The following is a 20,836-nucleotide window of genomic DNA, read 5'->3' on the forward strand; positions in this document are numbered from 1 at the left end:
ATCAGCCTTATATATAATTATTCAAACAACAATTAGACATAAATTTGTTTTTAAACATATCGTAAGTATTAATACTTTACTGATATATCCTGATATTTTATTTTATTATATATTTTTGTAATTGTATATATTTTTATTATTATTTAATATGTTTAATATTATTTTAATTTTAATATATATTTCATATATTGTCTTTAATATAAGACAAATCTTGGATTGGGAAGGGAGGTAGGTATATTATTTTATATTACAAAAGATATTGCAAATAAATATGATTAATACCTGTTATCTAGCATCTAATATAATCTAACTATATTTTAATTATATCTTCAATCGTCCTCTGGATCGATTTGGCTATGATGAGTACTATCTGCTGACGGCATCATCGAGAACGACTCGTTGAGATTAAAAGTTTCCTGCAAGGAAAGATAATTTCGTTAATCGTACTAATGTATCTGGGCGAGATATCGTAAAGATGTCCAGAAGATATAATTTTCTAAATCTTTCAGGCATCTTTCGTTTTTCAAAACATCTTGATTTTTTGGAATATGCATACATACACTCACGTAATCCACGTACACAGGCATTGGATATACGCAAGGCATGCATTCCATTTGCGTGACGCCGTTATTATCAGCTGTACACTCGCATAATTGACATTTGTTCGGCTCGGCTGTAAGGGCGACCCTCTTCGCAAAGACGCTCACGAACTTTTTAATTAAAGCCGACTTCTCGAGACGCAGCTTGTCGCCGCTGAATATCGTCCCGTTCGTTTCCAAAGACAGCGGTGTGCAATAACCCAGCACATTCTTGGAGAGCTTGACCTGTCTTCGTAGAGCTTCATCGCCGAGTAGCTTTTTAAAATCGTTCCTGGTGTACGACTTGGACGCATCCAAGCCGTAGAAGGTCTTGCCGATCTTCTCTTTCTCGAATTGGAAATCGTCATCCATTAGTATATGCAGAGTGATGTCGTGTTCCAACAATACTTGATGTAATACCGAGTACTCCAACTAAAGCAAAATATCGAAAGATGAATTAGACTAGTAGAATTCATAAAAAATATACCTTAAGAATAGAACTTACTGTTTGATTCTCTGGTTCGCAATGCGAGCATGGCATCAATATGAAGGTCTTTGACACGCCAGCCCTGAAGACGAGTCGTGAAGCGAATCCAATCGCGGCGAAAATATCTTGATTGCCGTTGCCTACTGGCACATAATTGAAATAATCAGTGAAGCGTGCCACGTTCTTCGTGAAAATCTGTCCGTCGAGAATGATGCTCCTGGGTCGATCGTAGACTTCGTCACCGCCGAATATCACCAGGGACCATCGATTTTCCGTGAGACCTAGGTCATTCAGTTCTTTATCGAGCTGCGTAATCAACAATTCCATGCTGCTATTCGACGTCATGTTGCGATTACAGCTTTTTGCCTCGACGATGAATACCACGTCGACTGATCGGGGTACTTCGTCGTCCTCCAATCGCTTGAAACGGCCTTCGGCCACCTGACTACCGTCTATCATAGTGCACGTAGTGCATTTGTCGGGAATTCTCAGATAAGTGTCGTGGAACATGCACCTCTGCATGTAGGACATCGCCACCGTGCAGGCCTCGTCTTCAGTGAAGCTATTCAGGCACATTCTAGCGTACATAATCGGATCGATCACGCCGAAACAGATACCGAACTCTGAGCTCTTGTTCACGAACAGCTCGTCGCAGAATTTGAATATTGCATTGTCCAGATGTTGGATCTTGTTGGCGCGATTTGTCGTGTCAACGCAGTTCTCGTTGATAGACCAGCTATGAGCGAGACTGCCGGTGTCCTTTAAAAACAGTTTGTTCGATCCCAGAATGTCGTCGAATTGTTCGTTGTTCATCGTGCCGAAGAGACCGGCTGTCTTCCCGTAGTACCAGCCTGATAATTCTAAGGTACACAAATTGAACTTGAGATTACACTCCAATCGGAATTGATCGTGCTTGCGTTCCACCGTCACCACGTTCTCTACTTGATAAACGTACGTCGCACCATGATCCAATTCGATCGGCAGCTGTAGATTTGTCGTAGTGCCCTCTGATTGGGAGATCAGCTTCATAGTCTGAATAAAAATACATTGTATTTGATATTAAGATATAAATTGAGATTATTTTATTATTTATTGCATTAAAAATAATTTCTTTTATAATAAAAGTGCAATGATATATGATATAGATTTCCTTTGATAAATTTTCTATCTTTTGAAGCAGAGATATAAGTTTTTTATGTAAAATAATATACTATTGTGTGTGCAACAATTATTATATATAACATTAAATATATACATATGCACAATTATTAAATATACATATAATATATATTATGTTATAATTCTTAAATATTTTTTACAAGATAAAACTGTGATTGAAATTATAATTCCATTCTTGTTATGAGATAGTAAGTTTTACTAACATCGTTAAAGAGATCTAATTCGATGGCGTTGTTTCCAACCAATACTATGATCTGGTGAGTTATCTTTTCGGTTTCTGTATTATATTTCACCAAAATTGCAAAAGTATTGTGCACGAAATCCTTCGCTAATAAATAGGTACAATTTCCGACAAAATCGAAATAACGTCCGTCAAAAGTGATATAATGCTGAGAACCGATAATCATGGCTTGCGCTGAAAATAACATGAATTATTATACTTATTAAAAATAAAATATATGTATATTGAATTAAATTCAAATATAATAATGAGAATAAGAGAAACTTCGTATCTTTCAGTTATTTCTCTAATTATCGTTTTCTCTCTTGCATTGCTTCTCTAAAGAGTAAATGAATGAAAGATAAAAAATTATTAGATATAAATTAATTGATATATATATAAATTAAAGATATGATATCCTTCGTTTTTCATTTACTTTCTCATATACATATAATAATACAAAAGCAAAGCGAGAGAGCAGCATGTAAGAAAAGAAGTGTTAAAAAATCAGAAAGGCAATTAATACTGTATTTCCCATTATTACATTTTTGTAAACAAACCTTTGAACGGCGGTAACCAGTTCGTCAGCTCCGAATACGGTTTGTACTGATAGTAAAGACTCCAGAAGGTTGTATTCGAAGTAACGAAGTATTTCTTCATGTCCACGATTGCTCTAATTTCCGGTATCTCGTGGAATTCAGGTGTCTGATTGAAAGCGTGCCAGGACATGGGCAGTTTCTGCTCCAGACACATCAAACCCTGATTAGGATCGAAGATGAACATGGTTTTGGCTTCCCTGTATTGACTCTCAGCTTGTAACGCCGTCTGACCGATGTCCATCATCTTGGAATGTACCAGCTGAATGAGACCTTCTATCTTAACCCTGACTTCAAAGTACTCACTAAGATAACCGATTTTATCGTACATTTGCTCGAGTTTATCCAGAGCGTAATTGACCGATGGTAGTTTTCGAAGCTCCTTCAATTCTGACACAATTTCCTCTGTGACGTCATTAAGTTCTTTGCCAAACGGCACAAAGGCAAAATAGCGTTGTTTTATGAATTGTATCACCAGACGCGAATATTTGTGCACGTTAGTCACTATATCGTTCGCTTTAATGTCGCGATAAACTTTGTCGACGTCCTGCGTAAAATTGGTGAAACGATCAAAGTACGGCGACGTGATAATCTCCTTCTTACGATCGTACAAGAAATCGAGCATCTCCCTACTCGCTTTCCAGGAGAGTGTCTCAAGATAATGAATGAATCGGATAAATAGAGGTTCCATTAATTTCAAGAAGCGATGCCATTGTTCCGAGATGGACGAAAAAATTGTGTTCCAAAGATTCTCCATGTATTTGATGAAGGACACGTGCAGATCCTTAATGAACATGTCGTATTTCTCAATCAGCTTCTCGATTATGTTCGCCACTTGCGACACCGAGTCACCTCTCAGCACAGCGGCGATAATCTCGGATACTTTGTAATAAGCGTTTTTGATGGTCTCAATCAGCCAGAGCAATGAATTTCGCAGGGCTTCGCCGGAGCCGCCCATTATTTCCCAAATCTCGTTCAAAATATTAGGAAGAGATTGGATATGACTTCGCAGAGACAATTCATCGACGACGTATATTCCGATACCAACGATATCTTTGATGTAGAAGTGATTAGCATTATAAGACTCGTTCAAATATATCTGGAGTTCTTCAAAGTCATACTCGAGATTTTTTAAATCACTAAAAAAATACAATATTAAGATATAATATAAAACTGTATAGAAATTAAATTTTATTTTAATATTTTTTATTTTATAATTCTTTCGTTTATATTTTTTGATAATCAATAACAGATTTAATATTATGGATATTTACTTTTTGAAATACTTACTACCAATCGTCAAGGAATCCTGAAATATCCTGTTCAGCGTCTTGCCACACATCCGTGATGGCATTTATTACTTCAGTTTTTATATATTGTTTCCAATAATCGATATCATCATTTACACTTTCACACATTTCGTTAAATGTCGTTTTTACAGTATTCTGTAAATAATCATAATTGCGTATTAATTATATTGCATTACTTAAATATACTTTGATGTACATATTTATATAACTTACAACAATATCACTCTTAAGTTCGGGTCGCCATCGTAAAGTTGAAGTAATGAGTCTCGAGTGATTTAATTTCAAATAGAAAGAAACATCCGAAATGGTTAAATCGTCGTCGTATGTCCTCCAAATATTAAATATGGCATTTCGAGCGTCCGGAATATTACCATGCATTCTAAAACTCACTCGTGCATCTATGAAACACAAAATATTGCAGAATGTAAAAGAAATAAACAGATAAGGAACTTGAAGAAAAATAATTATTTTAATTTTAGTTTTAAAATAGTCTAGAGAGTGTTTATAAAAAAAGAAAAGTAATAAAAAATGTATTTAAAATATATCCGTAAAAAATATCTAATAAAATAAAATATTAATGTCTATAATATTTACCTAGATAGCCACAGTAATTATTATGACATCATTTTGATCAAAATGATATCATAATAATTACTGTGGCTATCTGGGTAATATCTCATTTTGATATACATATAATAATAAGAGATTTTCAGTTTTCACCATTTTATCTTATTTAATTTAATTTAATCTCTTTATTTTAAAATATGTAAATTATTAACTTTTTTCAAAATTCCTTTTTGCAACTTACCAGGCGTGTAATTAACCATCGTCCAAATAAGCTTCTCACTTGGATCTAAGAAGAAGGCACCGGTAGCATTGAGTTCCGGCGTATTGATAGCGCTACCATTTATGACGTAACGAGAAGACGATGGATAATAACCAATTGCGAAATATTTGACCGCCTCATTATTTACTCGTCGGAAGAAAATCTCCCTCGATTTCCGATCGATTCGACCAATCAATTCTCCAGCTTCATTAGACACATAACTGCGCGTGTATCGAGCATGATTCTCTGTTTCGAGTAACATATATCCTTGTCTGCGAACGAATCCTTCGACGTCGAGATCTAATCTGGTGTTGACGTGCTTGCCGACTATTTTATAGAAATACTTCCTGCTCGATGCATCGCTCTCGTCCCTTAACAAAGCGGATAACGTCAACAGCTTGTCCTCGTTGGTAGAGTAATTCGCAGTGAAGACGGCGTTTAATAAGTCCTTGTGGTTTCTCTTCATTAATATGCCCTTCAACGTGACATTCTTCTCTTCGAAGGTCGGATGTCGAAGACTCAGTTCGACTTGCTGTTGTTTCTCCATGGATGTGCTGTTAATATTCGTCCAATTAAATGCCGCACCGACAATCCTCAATTTTTCTTCGTCGCGTTTCCATTGCAAGTTTGCTTCGGAGCTCACCTCGTCGCTGGTGATTTTATATGAACCGTCTATAGTGAAGTTTCGTAGAGGATAAGAGCAACTAAGGATGAGGTACTGATTGTCCATGTCCTCGGTAGTTTTGTTCAAGATGTTTATATGATAAGACACCCAGGCATCCTCGGCCAGACTTAACCATGTATTCTGATCGAATTCGCCAGGCAATACTTGGTAGTCCGTCTTCAGCTGCACTGTCTTGTTCGAGTGCATCGCCTTCAAGTGGATATCCTGGCCGGTGTGGGTAGTTCGGATTCTGGATTCACCGGCGATATTGAAAGCGGAGCTGTTATCTAATCGATAAATATTCACTTGTTTGAATTCGACAGTGGGATAGTTGGTCCCCTCGTTTCCACCGCTGTACTCATATTGATTCACGTAGACGATGCCTATGGGCTTATAGATGTTCTCCACAGTGATTTGAATACGATCCTTTTCGAAGCCAGCCCGGGATTCACTCTTTGAATTATATTGAGCATGCAACACTGTCTCGTTATTGTAAGTCAAACTCGAATGGCCCGTGGTCATCTGTGGACGTTTTTTATAGCCAAAAGTCAGATGGCTGACGTGACGAGTATTCAGAGGAACTTCTATATGCAAAACACCATCTAGATTCGAGTCTAATCGCTCGCTGTAATAATTGTAATCGGAGTTGAGTGAAGCCGTATTATTAGGCCAGAAGAACTCAACGAATCTTTTATTCTGTTTCCTGCATATAAAAAGAGAAACAGTATAATTATTATAGAGAAAATTAAAAATTGAAAATAATAGAATTGCTTTTAAATTACTTATTAATTTACTCACATTAATTATTTGTAGAAAAGTTTTGATTTTTATAGACAATATTATAGGCGATTTATTTATAATACATGTTATAATATAATAATAGATTTACTTACAAAGTAGTAAGTACAACAAAGTTGCATCCGACGTATGCTAAATTCCGAGTAGATATCGAAGCGTTAATGGTTCCATTAACATTAATTAGACTTTCATAAAATATCCTTGCGGTTCCAATTTGTTGTCTTGGAGGATAAAAGAGATCGGCATTAATTAAATTTCGTTCATCAGAATTACCGTCGTAACTAAAGAGAAATACAAGTGTTTCTTCTTGCAGAAATTTCGGCGTATACAGAGAATATTTGAGCTCGATTTCTTTATTATCGAAGGTGATATTAAAAAGATTGTTCACAGATTGCGTCGACAGTAAACCCCATGTCACTCGGAAGTGTCCATTAATATCGCGTGTAGCCATACGAACCTAAAATTTTGCATAGTTATTTTTTGAGAAAAAGAAAATATTTTCATTTTAATTATGCATATAAATATACAAAAGAGAAAGAGAAAAAGAAAGAGAGAGAGAGAGAGAAAGAACAATTTAAATTTTAAAAACTTATAATTTTTTCTATAAACATTCTTATGATTAATATATTGTTCAATATTTCTCTTAATATATATTTCTTTTTGAAAATCTATAGTTATACATTTATACAATTATATATATTTTTCAGAATTACATCTTTCTCAGTCCACATAAATATTTTTAATAAAATATAGAAACTATTTAAATTTGTATTATTATCTGGACTAATTTTACTATTTATTAATATTAATATTAAAATACAAACCGATCCATCCGAAGCATAATTACTCTTCGCTTGAGCAGCATTGTAACCCACGACATAAGAAATGTCCTGCATGTCCTTGCTAGTGTGATAACTAATCAAGAACCGATGATCGTCATTATCCGGAGGTGGCAATTTCACAACGAACACCGTATCAAAGTTTTGCTTACTGCGGAAACCTATAGTCATGTTTGTCCCGAACTCCCACATCTTTCGATTAATATCCAAGTTTAAGCCCATATCGATAGCCCTATACAACCGACCAATGTTCTTGAAGAACACGTAAGTTGACAGTTCCTTCTCGCCCAAATCTGCGGTGTCATATCCTGCGACCAGTTTTATTAACATATCTTCCATATAAATCAACTTCCATTGAACATCCGCATGGCATTTATCGTCATTTAATCGATGATTTAGTCGAACGTCACCACTCGTATTGGTCACCATCATGTTGCCGTTTACCGTCACAGTCCTACTATCATTCCAGGGTGTCTCGGCATGAATATATAGAGTGGTGTTGCCATTCACTTGCACATTCATGAAAGTATTTAGTTGATAAATATCTACTTTATCAGCTTTTTTGAGATCCGCACGAGCTCTCACATCCCAATTCAAATTGTTGAGAATATTTGCGTCAATGGTGCCATTAAATGATCCACCGTCGACGTCTAGCAAAAGACCGTATGTTTTTCTCTTCAATCTAAAAATGATTTGATCGATGTTCGCGCTTTTCGGTTCAGCTTTTACGTCTATCGAAGTCAAAGTGTCATTTTGCACAAAAATGACAGAGCTGACATCATAAGATTTTGCTTGCAATTGATCCTTCAATTCTCCTCTAACGTCGTACAACGATTCATTGATCTGTCTTAGATCTCCGTGGAAGTGGAAGTGAGGTTTTTGCGACAGCGGCGTATGTAGATCTGCGTCGATCTTACCATTACTTAAATTTCCAGCCAGCTGATATTCCTGTTCGCCAAGATGCGTTACGTGTACGTTCAATTTGGCAGTATTATTTATACGAATTGCATTGCTATATAGGACGTCGGTTTCCAGCGATTCTAAAGCTTTTATCCAACTCTCCAGTTTCGCGGAAGCTCTTATAAGATGCTCGTCTATTTGCCAAACAGCCTCGAAAGATGTCTACAAAAATAGTAATTTTAATTTAATATTTTATTTAGATAATAAAATAATTTAATTTTTATATGAAATAAAAATAGTAATTAGCTCTGTTAAGTAATTTTTATATGAAACTCAATTCAATTAAAATTAATTGCTAATATAAATAAATTATTAATCTATAGCTTATAATCGGATTATATATGATACTTACGTATTTTGATACAGGCTCTTTTATCCCTGCATTAAATTTAATTTGCTTTCTACTTCCAGTAAAATCCTTTTTCGCGGCGATTGTAGTTATCGGTATTTTTAAAATAGGTGAATCGATTGCACCCGTAATCATCATATCAAGCAAAGCTTTCTCCATCTACGGGTAAATTAACGTATATAAATATTTTTATTTTTATATATTTGAAAAAATCTTCACCCATAAATGAGAATTGTGCACAACTCACCTTTATATTTCCTGACAAATCAATGATTAATTGATTTCCACGAATCGTAATTGTACTTCTATAAAGATTGCCTTTGATTTCTACAACTGCGTTAGTACGTAAGTCTTTAAGAAATTCTAAAGGTGTCCTTATATTGAATTTTACCAAATGTGCCTTCGTATTATTCGTGTCGATTTGATACGTATAATTGCCATGAAATCCGGTCTATAGAATAATAAAATTTTATATATTTTGTATACATTTTCTTTACCTATATATGTAATTTGTTGATTTGTACTTTTAATTAAAAGTATATAAAACATATAAATTGTGTTGAATTATACATTATAATATTACCTCGATCCATGTAATATTTTTCCTAACGTTTACGCCCATTTCCATGAAATAGGTCGATTGCTCATCAAGCTCATCGATTTGAAATATGTAGAATGATGTTATCTCTTTGATATTACTGAATGTCAAGTCAATATGTAGATCATTTTTTATATGAAATACATCTTCCATAACAAAATTGTCGTCTATGATGATTTTGCCGAGTGGCAATTGGATTGTGCTTAGAATCTTATAAGTATCACCTTCAGTATCGATATCTAACTCTCCCGATATATCCGGAATTATTATGAGCCACATCTGTATAAATGAATAAATACAGAGATAATGACATATTATCTAGTCTAGTATATAATATTATTAAATTAATAATTAGTAATGTTTTATTAAAGGAAAATAAATAAGTAAATAAAAATATATATAATAAGTCTCAATTTTAAATTAATTTAAATTAATTTCTTATTATTTTCTATGTTAATATAGTAGTTTCCTATATCATAGCTTATCATATTTCTTAAAGAGAAAAAAATGTTTGATATGTATATATAAATTAAATTTCTTTTATAAATTAGATTTCAAATTTAACATAAAAATTTAACTTTTGTGATTAGATTTTTTCTTTCTTGTTCTATTATAAATTATAATTACCTGCACTTCTCCTCGCCAATAGAGACCATCCTCATCCTCTTCCTCTTCTTCCTCTTCTTCTGTCGACTCATCACCATCAGGATCGTTTGTCGTGGATATAATCCCCCGTTTCAGCGGAATCTTAACAGGCGGAGGTTTCGGTCCTCCTTTCACCTTGATACCAAGTTTATTGTCTGCCAATCTCAATGAGAATTCTGTGTCTACGTTCAGCATGTCTTCAGCCTCCGTGCGTACCACAATCAATTTGGTAATCACCCCGCATTCCTGCAGACCCTCCAACGGTGTGAGCACTATGTAGCTGTAATCGAAATCGGTGATGTTGTGATAGTGCCAAGTACCGAGAAAGCCTGCTGTGATATTGTTATAACCGATCCTGAAATCGGCCTCACGATTATTTAATTTGGCCACCATCAGTGCCTTTTGCAGTAAGTCGATGGGCGTCGCCAGCATGAACTTGACGTTGAAGTCGTAAGCGGAGGTGAAGAGCTGGCACAACGCTTCGACACCCAGCGGGCCATTCGGCGTGATGATCTCTGCCACTGCATGCCGGTTGTTCTCCGACAGACCGAATCTGCCACGAACGAAGGCGAACTTCTCCAGCGGCGTGGTGACATTAAACTCCACCTTAGACTCCTTCCAGAGTACGAGATCACCGATTAGGTTGCCGGTATATTTGCGTTTATCCAGCTCGAGATTAGCTGCGCCGAAGAATCTCCAATTAGTGATGAGACGCAGCTGGCACTTGAGTTCGTTCTTCCGGTAGTTTGCCAAGGGTGAATATAGGTGCAGATTGCCGGTAAGATTGAATACATTGTCCGATTCCTTGTCTAAATGCCAGATGCTGCGCGCGTCAATCGTTTTGTCAGGATTATACTTGATCAGCATATGCGTGTCAACTGTTTGCGAGCGTAGCATTTTGTGAGTGATGTTCACGGTCACCCACGAAAAATTGGAGTGTAAAGTGCTGGTAAAACCGCAATTCGCCATCCATTCCTTCAAGTCCTCATGCTCGTTCGCACTAGCATCGAATTCCGCTATTGCGTACTGGGAATCCTTCCAGTAAACGCTACTGCTAGCTAGGACTCTATCTGACAATTGTACATATCTGCGCGCAATAATAAGATTAAAATAATAACTGACAGTAAAAGCTATTTTTCTATAATCAAAACTTTGGAAATTAAATAGTCATAGTTTGTCAAAAAAAGCCAAGAATATTTGATTCGACTTTGTATTTGTAAAAATAGATAAAAATAATAGTATATTTTTATATACATGTCTCATTATCATATAAAATAATTTAAAACTGAAATGCAAGCTCTTACCTCATGTTTAAGGCGGTCTTTTTCCATTGTTCAAAAGGCGTTAATAGCTGCGATTCCAATTTGACATACGTCCTCATTTCTGGCTCTACTTTTACGACATAATCCGCATTGATCGACGCTTTAATTATGTTCTCCGGATTCCAATTCACAGTAATATCCACTAGATAACTGTGTGGACTACGTATAACCAGGTCACAAGAACCAGTTATTAATCTACCCGGATAAGTCAACGTTATCATCGTGTTTCGCTTGATTCCGGGTGAAGTTGTGTCCATCAGGTACTCTCTACTTAATTGCAACATTGTGCCGAGTTTCAAGGCGGGATCTCTGTTGGCGTCCCACTTAATCTCCGCTGCCAACTCTTGCCGGTTCTCTTCGTTGATACCGCTTAAGGTCAAATGAACGTCCCGCCATTTGTCTAAATGCAGCTCTAAACGAATTTCTCGTGTAATATCAATGTTTGTCATCGCCGAATACACGTTACTGCGGTATCTAGCTTCTATATACGACATTATATTGGTTGTCGACAGCGTTGTATGATTCAATACAAAGGCATACTTATCGTAGTCTAATTGTTCGGCATATAGATTGACTCTAAGATCACTATGATTCTGATACAAATGACAGTTAAGCAAAATTGAATTGACAAAGCTCGGCGATTTCAAGATCATTTTTAAGTGATGATTGATGATAGCAGCCGATGATCGATCGGAGTAAGTTCCGCGCGCAGTCATGTTGTGACCGCTGAACCATGTGCCAGAGAAATCCAATTCGTATTCATGTCGCGATCGCTCCTTGATACGTGCCCCGATCAACATCGAGTTGAAATTTGGAATCGTTAGATTCGTGTGACCCTCTATGGAGAATAGCAGATCACGCGGCGTAATGATGTTGACGATCAGACTAATCTCCTTGCCTGCAAATAAAAAAGATTTATTGAATATTTTTATTTATTAAATATTTGTTGAATATTAAAAATTTTGTTTATATAATAATTTTATACCAGGTGCATATCCTATGAGCAAACTGGTCTTTGATTCGGCGCCGAGGGTGTAATGATTGATGCCCATTTTGAGGTCCAGGTTTTGAATGGGTTTGGTGACGGCTATTAGCGCGTTCACCTTCGTGCCCTGGTTTTGAAAGTACATTTTCGAGTAAGAGATGATAAGCTGCGCCGTGAGTTTGTGTCGATCATCCTTGAGATGCGGATTCGAATTTACTTCGGCGTGCAGTTCTAAATGGCCGAGAGCTTGCTGATACCAGGCGTTTATCACAGTATTGAGTTGCGGATAAGCGGTGGATTGCAGCTTCATTTCGGCAGTCTTATGCGTGAGCGTCTTCGACGAACGATTAGATAGCGAGACCTCTAGGTGAAGAGTCTCTTTTTTCGGCATACGTTGCAGCTGATAATCTAACTGGAAATCGCCGGCCAGGCTAATATTTCGTTGAACGATGTAGCCGACTAATTTACTCCAGACTCGCTTTGTTTGAAAGGTCAAATCTATATCGAATTGGGAGATGTTGTTTTTTTGCGCGTTCCTTATTGCACCTGATGCAGTTAAAAAATAATTTTTTGTATATGTGTATTATTTGTATATTTGTGTATTATATCAAAAATTATTTGTATCTCTATTAATCATTTGTATATATATGATAAAATTATGATAAAATTACTTATAAAATTAACGTACGTTAATTAGAAACTAAAATTAATTTTTCAAACTGAAAAAGATATATTTGAAAGACAACAAATACCTGAAATTGCAGCAACTCGTTCATTATTGATAGTTAGATGAATTTTAGGATGATAAGTGTAACCATGAGTAAACTTCTTTCTCGTGTAACCCACGCTGGCATCCAAGTGTTTTGTACCATTGATATCGAAACCGATATCCATGTAAGTCTCATTTTCAGAACGTTTGTATGTGCCTGGAAATAAAGAATTGCTTTAACACCTTTATTAATAATTATACATATAATTTGAAAAAATTATATATACATTTACAAAATATTAATATAAATTAAATATTATTACCTTTAGCAATCAAAGAATTGCCAGCCGAATGAATTAAAGCAGTAACATTATTATTTATTATATCAAAATCGACAGTAGCGCTTATTTCTCTGTTCACCTGCGAGCCAGGTGTGTCAAACATGAACTTAAATGTGCTATGGTTCTGAAATAAAATTAACAAAAGCCATAATTGCATTGTAATTTTCATTAAATATCAATATTATATACCAGCTTTTACTTTACCTGAGTTTTATTCCAATTATACTCCAATACATAATTCTTAGCGGTTGGATCGGCTTTAATCAACGAGACCTTGAAAAGCGTAAGTCCACTTAAGATAAAATAAGGCGCTTTGAGATCCTTGGTCATATTCGTGAATTGATAGTCAGTGCACATTTTCAAACCTATTAGCCGGTCCAAAGCAGCCCAGCTACAAGTGGTGTTACTGACAATATTTTTAGGTATGACTACCGGATGTTGCAAATTCTTTTGGTTTTCATCGGCTATCAAGATGCCCAACGGCTTTTCTTCAATTTCGGCACCTTTAATTTTAATGAAAGCGACGTCCGAGTGCAACGAGAGCACATCTACCTTGCGATTCGGTAAGCCTAAACTCACGTGCACTAAACGGGTATTATTTATGTTCAAATGAAGCTGCACAGTTCCGGAAGAGTACATGTTTGTTCGCAACTTGAGCCCAGCAGATTTGTAAAAAGCATCGACAGTCATCGTACCTACCATGTCGATATTTATGCTGCAAAAACGTCACATAAAATATAGAATAAGAAATATTAAAAAAAAAATAAAAATATAGAGAGAAAAGAATACAAAAATAAATTATTTTTCTGAAAGAGACGTATAGATAGATTTATTTAATAAAATCTAATCAAATATAGAAGTTGTATATATAAAAAGAATTTTCCCTGATTTAAAAAATTAATTAAAAAATCGATAAAAAAAATAGAAAATAATTGCATCGTTTTTAATCGTAGTTTCATAACTACGATTAAAAACAATTAATTACGATAAATTTTTAATTTTTTCTCAATAAATTCCAACAAAACGATAAAAAGCAATATATTACTATAAGAATTTTATCATATTAATATATCATAATAAATATAAGATGGTTAATTCTTATTTATATTTTTGTAACTGCATTTATGATTATTATTTATTATAGAATAATTTTTGAGTGTATGAAATAAATAAATAAATAAATAAATAAATAAATAAATAAATAAATAAATATATATATATATATATATATATAAAGAATAAACAAACCTGGAAGCAATATTAGCTGTGAGCTGGAACTCTCTGTCGGATAATCGAGCATCATCGAGTATTTTCGAAATCTTAAGATTGCAAGCCATGGAACCGGCCATATCCAAGCGAATCGGTAGACCAGATCCTGTTGGCACGACATAAGAGGAATCCAAGAACATTGCCGTTCTTTCATAGAGAATTTCTTGCATAGCCAAAAATTCTTTCATCTTTTGCCAGAGATTGAAATTCGCCAGTGCAGACATCACTTGCTTGTCGCCATCCAGTGTCGTAAACTTCAACTCATTTCCGAATATCTATTGCAACAAACAACAATGATGTTATCATAATTAGTTTATATGTATGTAGAATGTATAAAAAAAAGTATATATATTGTTATTTATAATAACTATATTGTATATATTTTAGTAAACTCAATTTTTGGATTTTAAATTTTATCGAGATATATATATATATTTTTTTTATTTATTTATTCATATATACCTTATATCCAAAACTAATTTTCGGATGATCGAAATTGTTATCGATAACATTAGGCAGTCGATTTACACCATCCCAGTAATTTTTCTTCTCCGATGCCGATCTGAAATATCTGAGAAAAGTCCGAAGGTGATTCGAAACTTTTTCGTTATTGTAGACACCATTTGGACCGAAAAGATTCTCTGCATAATATTCCAGACCTTCCATTCGTGTAGTAATTTCAAATAAATTCACGGATTGGCCGAAAAGATCAGTGGTAACGTTAAATGTAAATGATCGTGGTACGTATGATTTTGGTGAGAAAATCAAATTTGTTTGATAATTTGCGCCGATGTTATACTCCTTGGAAAAGAAGGAGTTTTCGTAATTACGCGAAAACTTTCTAACATCGCTGTTGAATTTATTATCGAGGTCTCGATCTGTCAGTAAACTTTGAATCTCGACTCTAGTAGGCGAGGCAGAGTTGTAGAGATTCACTAAATGACTCCATACGAAAGAACCAACTGAAAACAATTTTTAAAAAATTAAGAAAATAAATCCAAAAATTAAAAATAAAAAAATGACCCAGATAGCCACAGTAATTATTATGACATCGTTTTGACATCAAAATGATGTCATAATAATTACTGTGGTTATCTGGGGACGTAAATTAAATTTTTTCTTTAAATAAACTTAAAATTGTAAAATTATAAAAAAATTGTAGAATTGTAAAAAAAACAGGTCAAAAACATAAATTATAATAGAGATAATAAAAGCTTATTAACTTTTTCATATTAAGATTGATATACAAACCTTGATTGACTTCTTCCATTTTGAGAGTATGCTTGATAGTTTTAATAACATTGTAATCAGGACAATGCATTACTTGTAAGTAAGAGGCAATACGAATTTCAGTATCTAATGTCGTATTGCGATAATAATCAAGGAAGAATTCATCTCTTGTCTCTTCGCAGGACGGCAGTCTACGATGAGCATCAATGGCAGCAATACGAACTTCCATAGGTAAGAATCCACCATTATCATCTATGCACTTCTTCAAGTCTCTTTGTAAATTCTTTGTTTCAAGCCCCATGTTACCAATTGCCTTTAAAGCTTCCAATGTCTGCAATTATACAGTTATATTAAATTATTAATAATTAATTATCCACTTAATAATTATACATTTAATAATTAATTATTTTTTATTAATAATTATATTATATTTATATTAGTTTTTTTCCTTTTCGTAATTATTGTCAATTGTAATATTGAACAAAAAAATTATTTTTAAAGCTTTATTTCTTTTGCTATGTGTGTATGTGTTAACACGCTGTTTATTTTTCAATGATTAGAATTTACTGCAAATGGCAAGATTATAAAATTATAAATATTTTACTTCTTTCGTCACGAGAGGAGAATGAAGACGAGGCGCGCAACCTTGTGAGATTTTCCGCTGAAGATGCGACAGGAACGCATCCACCTCCTTTAAATCGATGCAGTTATCGTGGTTTTTGCAATATGTGTGAATAATGGTGGAGTAGCTGAGACTAAACTGGACGTCCGAAATTTGATGTTCAAAGTCCAGTAGCTGCGAGATACCTTTGATGGTCTCGCGATCCGGTCGCGGGAACAAAGCAAAAGTAATGATCCAATCATTAATGGTCGCCTGATCAACATATTTCTTTACGATCAAATCCTTCATGACGTTTACTGCAGCGTTGCTGTTTAGGTATGGTAGTGCTGCGATGATGTGCTTCCTATAAAATAAAAGAAAATATTAAACATTATTAAGAAAAAATATTGACAAATTATATATTAATTAAAATAAATGTATCATATAAAATTTCTATTATTTATCTTTTTTAATTATTTTTAAACTTAAGTAATTTTCAGTCGACTAATAAGATTGTTAACAATGCTATACGTACTTTCCAATTTTGCAAATGTTATTAGCCCTCGAGAACAATTGCGACAACAGGGGATAATCTAGAAAACGAGCCGAACGAATAAAATTGGTAAATATTTCAGAGAATCTTTGCTGCAACTCATCGGTGTTTGCGAGTCGACACATGCTCTTTAGAAGATCTCGGGAGGTTCGCAACTCGCCCTGCATAGTCTTCAGCGTCTTCGCATGGTCATATAGCAGCGTGGTTCTCTTCTTGTGAGATGCGTCTTGAATAAAATTATCTTTGTCCTTTTCTTCACTATCATTTTCTTCTGATTCTTGGAAGAAATCCGTCTCCCTTGTCTCCTGGATCAGTTGAAGAATGACCCGAGAATCGGTCCTGCCACCAGCTTTATCACCATTGGAGAGTGGTTGCAGCAATCGTACTTCATCACAGACTACCCTCTCGTAGATGTTATGATCAATCGTAATCTCGCAGTCGCTGCGTGATGTGAACAATCCATGTTGCTCATGTAGCTTTCGCGGAGTTCTGTAAGGATTCGATTGCACAACGGAGAAGTACTTGGGACCATTTTGACAGTCGGCCAAATTTTTGCTCTTCTTTACGATCAAACTGGTTCGCTTGGCCTCGTATAAACGATACTCAGTGTCGCAGGCGCCGTAAATGTCCACTTCGTTAACGTCGTGGTCCACGTCGAAACGTCGCATGCTGTTCTGCAGCATCGACAGCATGCCCCTTTTCAGATTCAACGCCCAGACCGGCTCGCGCTGGTCCGGACACAGCTCGTGGATTATCCCATCGTCGAATGTAAATCTTAGTGTGAAACGCTCAAGACTGGTCTTAAATTCATAGCCAGCGCGATCAGGAAACTCGACGTTGTATGTACTACGATCATGACTTATGCTGGCGTTCAGAACCTTGAGGGAGCCCTCGCAAGGGCTGCTGAAATGCACGGACAAAGTAGCGTCGATGTACAAGTTCGAATCGTTTCCGAGATGATGAAGCGATGTTTGATGATAACCCAGATTTGTGCTTACGTTCACAGAATACGTGTACACGTAATGAATGTCCTCCTGATATTTAAATTTTCTCTCCAACGGGACTGAAAGAAATAGATCAATGATATATTTTTTGTGTAATTCTAATAAATTATAATTTATATTATTATGTATATTTTTCTTTTACATGATTAATGTATATAAGATATATAAAAAGAACTGTGTGCAACATATAATATTTTTTAAATTTCAGAATACACATATAGACAATTTTTTTCTATCTAATTTTGATTAAATAAAAAGATTTATTTAAGATATAAAATATATATAATTTATTATTTTTTTGAAGAACTATTTAATATCAATTATAATTCACATTGTTAGTATAAAACTAATTTTATGAGCAAAGTATATTTATCGCGTCTAAAAATATTTTTTAGCCACAATAATTTCCGAGATAATTTTCATTTCCTTGTAGTCTGTTATCTATGCAAATACGCATTTGTTTAGAAAATATATAAAGATCATAGTCCTTCACCTCCACAGACGCAACTATGACGTATAGATATATACACAATGATTTCATATTTAAGCAAATAAAGAAAACCGGAGATAAAAATATATGAAAAAATATAGTCAAAATATGATAAATAAAAGTATTAATTAATTTGAATAAATTAAAATTAAAATAAGATTATTATTTAAGCGTATTAGAACAAATTCTAAATAATAATCTTATATTAATTTTAATTTATCAAATTAATTAATACTTTTATTTATCATATTTTGACTATATTTTTTCATATATTTTTATCTCCGGTTTTCTTTATTTGCTTAAATATGAATATATAATATTTGCGCGTGCAACAAATAATGCAATCTAATAATAATCAATAAATTTATTTATATAAAATAAGCTGATTAAGTTCTCAGATTAAAATAAATTGTAAAATAAATTTAATCATATTTAAAAGAGGAGAATAAATAAATATTTTAATGTTAAAAAGATGCAATGATAGCAATTCTTGTAAAAAAAATGTAAGATGAGAGTGAAATAACAGCGGAAACGGATCTTCGTTTCCTCTTTCAATAATACGCCAACGTGGCATGGGATACATGATAAAAATTTCCGAGAATTGTAAAATCAACGGAAAGACAAGAGTAGAAACTTTAATTTACTATATGTGTTTTAGTATATAATATATGTAGAAAATATTAAAATATTACTTTTGCATTTGATTCGGCCACATAGTGCAGGATCCTTATTAATTTCTGGAGACAAAAAAATTAAAAAAGCGTTATTTAATAATATATAAATATATATTCATTACATTAAAATTTATAATGTTTTATATTATTATATTTTAATTATCTTGATTTAATTTGAAAATTATAACATATGGCTATATATATATATATATATATATATATATATATATATATATATATATATATTAACAAGTACTCATAAATATTAGACTGTAACTCTTGAAATTAAATTACATATACAAATTTATTTATTGTTAAAATTTTTTTTTAATTTTTAAATTTAAATTGTATACTTTTACTATTATATATATATATATATATATATATATATATATATATATAATAGTAAACGTATACAATTTAAATTTAAAAATTAAAAAAAAATTTTAACAATAAATAAATTTGTATATGTAATTTAATTTCAAGAGTTACAGTCTAATATTTATGAGTACTTGTTAATATATTTTTCACTGCAATGCTATATCTCTTTTGTGTTGAGTTTTATAATATACACAAAATACTTTTACATTTAAAATAATTACTTCCACAATCCTATATACACAAATGTCAGTTTAATATAACGCGTATATTATATATATTCTTAAACAAAAATATGAAATTTTATGTGCATATATGCAATTATATAATATATTATTATATAAAAATATCTTTATCTTTAAATATATATATATATATATATGCGTAAATGTTTTTGTTTACGCTATTTGAAGACGTCAGCATACATTGCGCTTGATATAACAGGCAAATTAATGAAACACCGGATGTCGCAATAAATATATATATACCGGAAATTGCTGATAATTACCTCCTCGAACGACAGTCAATATTGCGCACGTGAGCGCAAGAAACAATATCGCCTTCATGACTTCCGGTACCAATTCTCCAACCTTATATCGTTTTCCGAAATTCTAAAGAGATCTTTCAAGATCGGCACCTTCCTATCGAAGTCTTCATCCCTCGACGTTAGATATATCAAAATGAATATCTGACACACTGCCTTGTTATCTAGGAGATTATAATATATTTATTAATTAAATACTATCAGAAGAAAATTTTTCGATAAGCAATTTTGAAGCACTGATCACTATAAATTTTTATTCTCCTTTCTTTTAATTTTTTTTCTCTCGTTCTCTCTTTTCTTTTTCACTTCACACTATACGCGTTTCACTTGAATCTATGAAAATTTGAAAATTTACGGAGAAATTGATCGATAGAAAGTCTTGATATTCGCGGCTGAGCTCTTTCTCTCATGTGACAAAAATATCCGCGATAACCACCCGAGATGATAAACCGGGGTGCGGATTGGCGACTTGATTGAAGATGAAAACGGAGGTAGAGAGAATGTATGTGGCGTCCACACCACGTGCAGCTAAATAAGTGTTTCCGTTGCTGGCTGATCGGAGAATGGCCGAGGGAGAGGATCAGATGTTAAAGGTCTCCCAATATGCTTTTTGTGTTTACACAGGGGTCAGAGGTCTCCTCGGTCTTTGATAAGATAGCGGCTCGCACCAAGATCCTAGAGAGACTA

The 20,836-nt window shown here is 33.8% G+C and overlaps 1 protein-coding gene across 1 annotated transcript; it reads right to left on the bottom strand.

The window, feature by feature from the left end:
- Positions 1–43: 43 nt before the first annotated feature.
- On the bottom strand, positions 44–20,730 carry Apoltp (Apolipoprotein lipid transfer particle). The gene is made up of 26 exons (XM_029305146.2): positions 20,114–20,730; positions 19,246–19,290; positions 17,042–18,122; positions 16,510–16,870; positions 15,927–16,236; positions 15,138–15,637; positions 14,655–14,950; positions 13,611–14,121; positions 13,389–13,530; positions 13,109–13,282; positions 12,357–12,902; positions 11,354–12,269; positions 10,032–11,136; positions 9,390–9,683; positions 9,054–9,257; positions 8,810–8,965; positions 7,483–8,619; positions 6,754–7,115; positions 5,179–6,563; positions 4,584–4,768; positions 4,351–4,505; positions 3,025–4,199; positions 2,448–2,659; positions 1,084–2,097; positions 561–1,010; positions 44–416 (listed from the first exon to the last, which is right to left on the bottom strand). The coding sequence occupies exons 1-26, from the start codon at positions 20,169–20,171 to the stop codon at positions 330–332; spliced, it is 12,861 nt and encodes a 4,286-aa protein (XP_029160979.2). The 5' UTR covers positions 20,172–20,730; the 3' UTR covers positions 44–329.
- Positions 20,731–20,836: the final 106 nt, after the last annotated feature.

The sequence above is a fragment of the Nylanderia fulva genome, unplaced genomic scaffold, assembly GCF_048542155.1.
Source record: "Nylanderia fulva isolate GAGA-0341 unplaced genomic scaffold, ASM4854215v1 Scaffold22, whole genome shotgun sequence".
In the NCBI taxonomy this organism is placed as follows: Eukaryota; Metazoa; Arthropoda; class Insecta; order Hymenoptera; family Formicidae; genus Nylanderia; species Nylanderia fulva.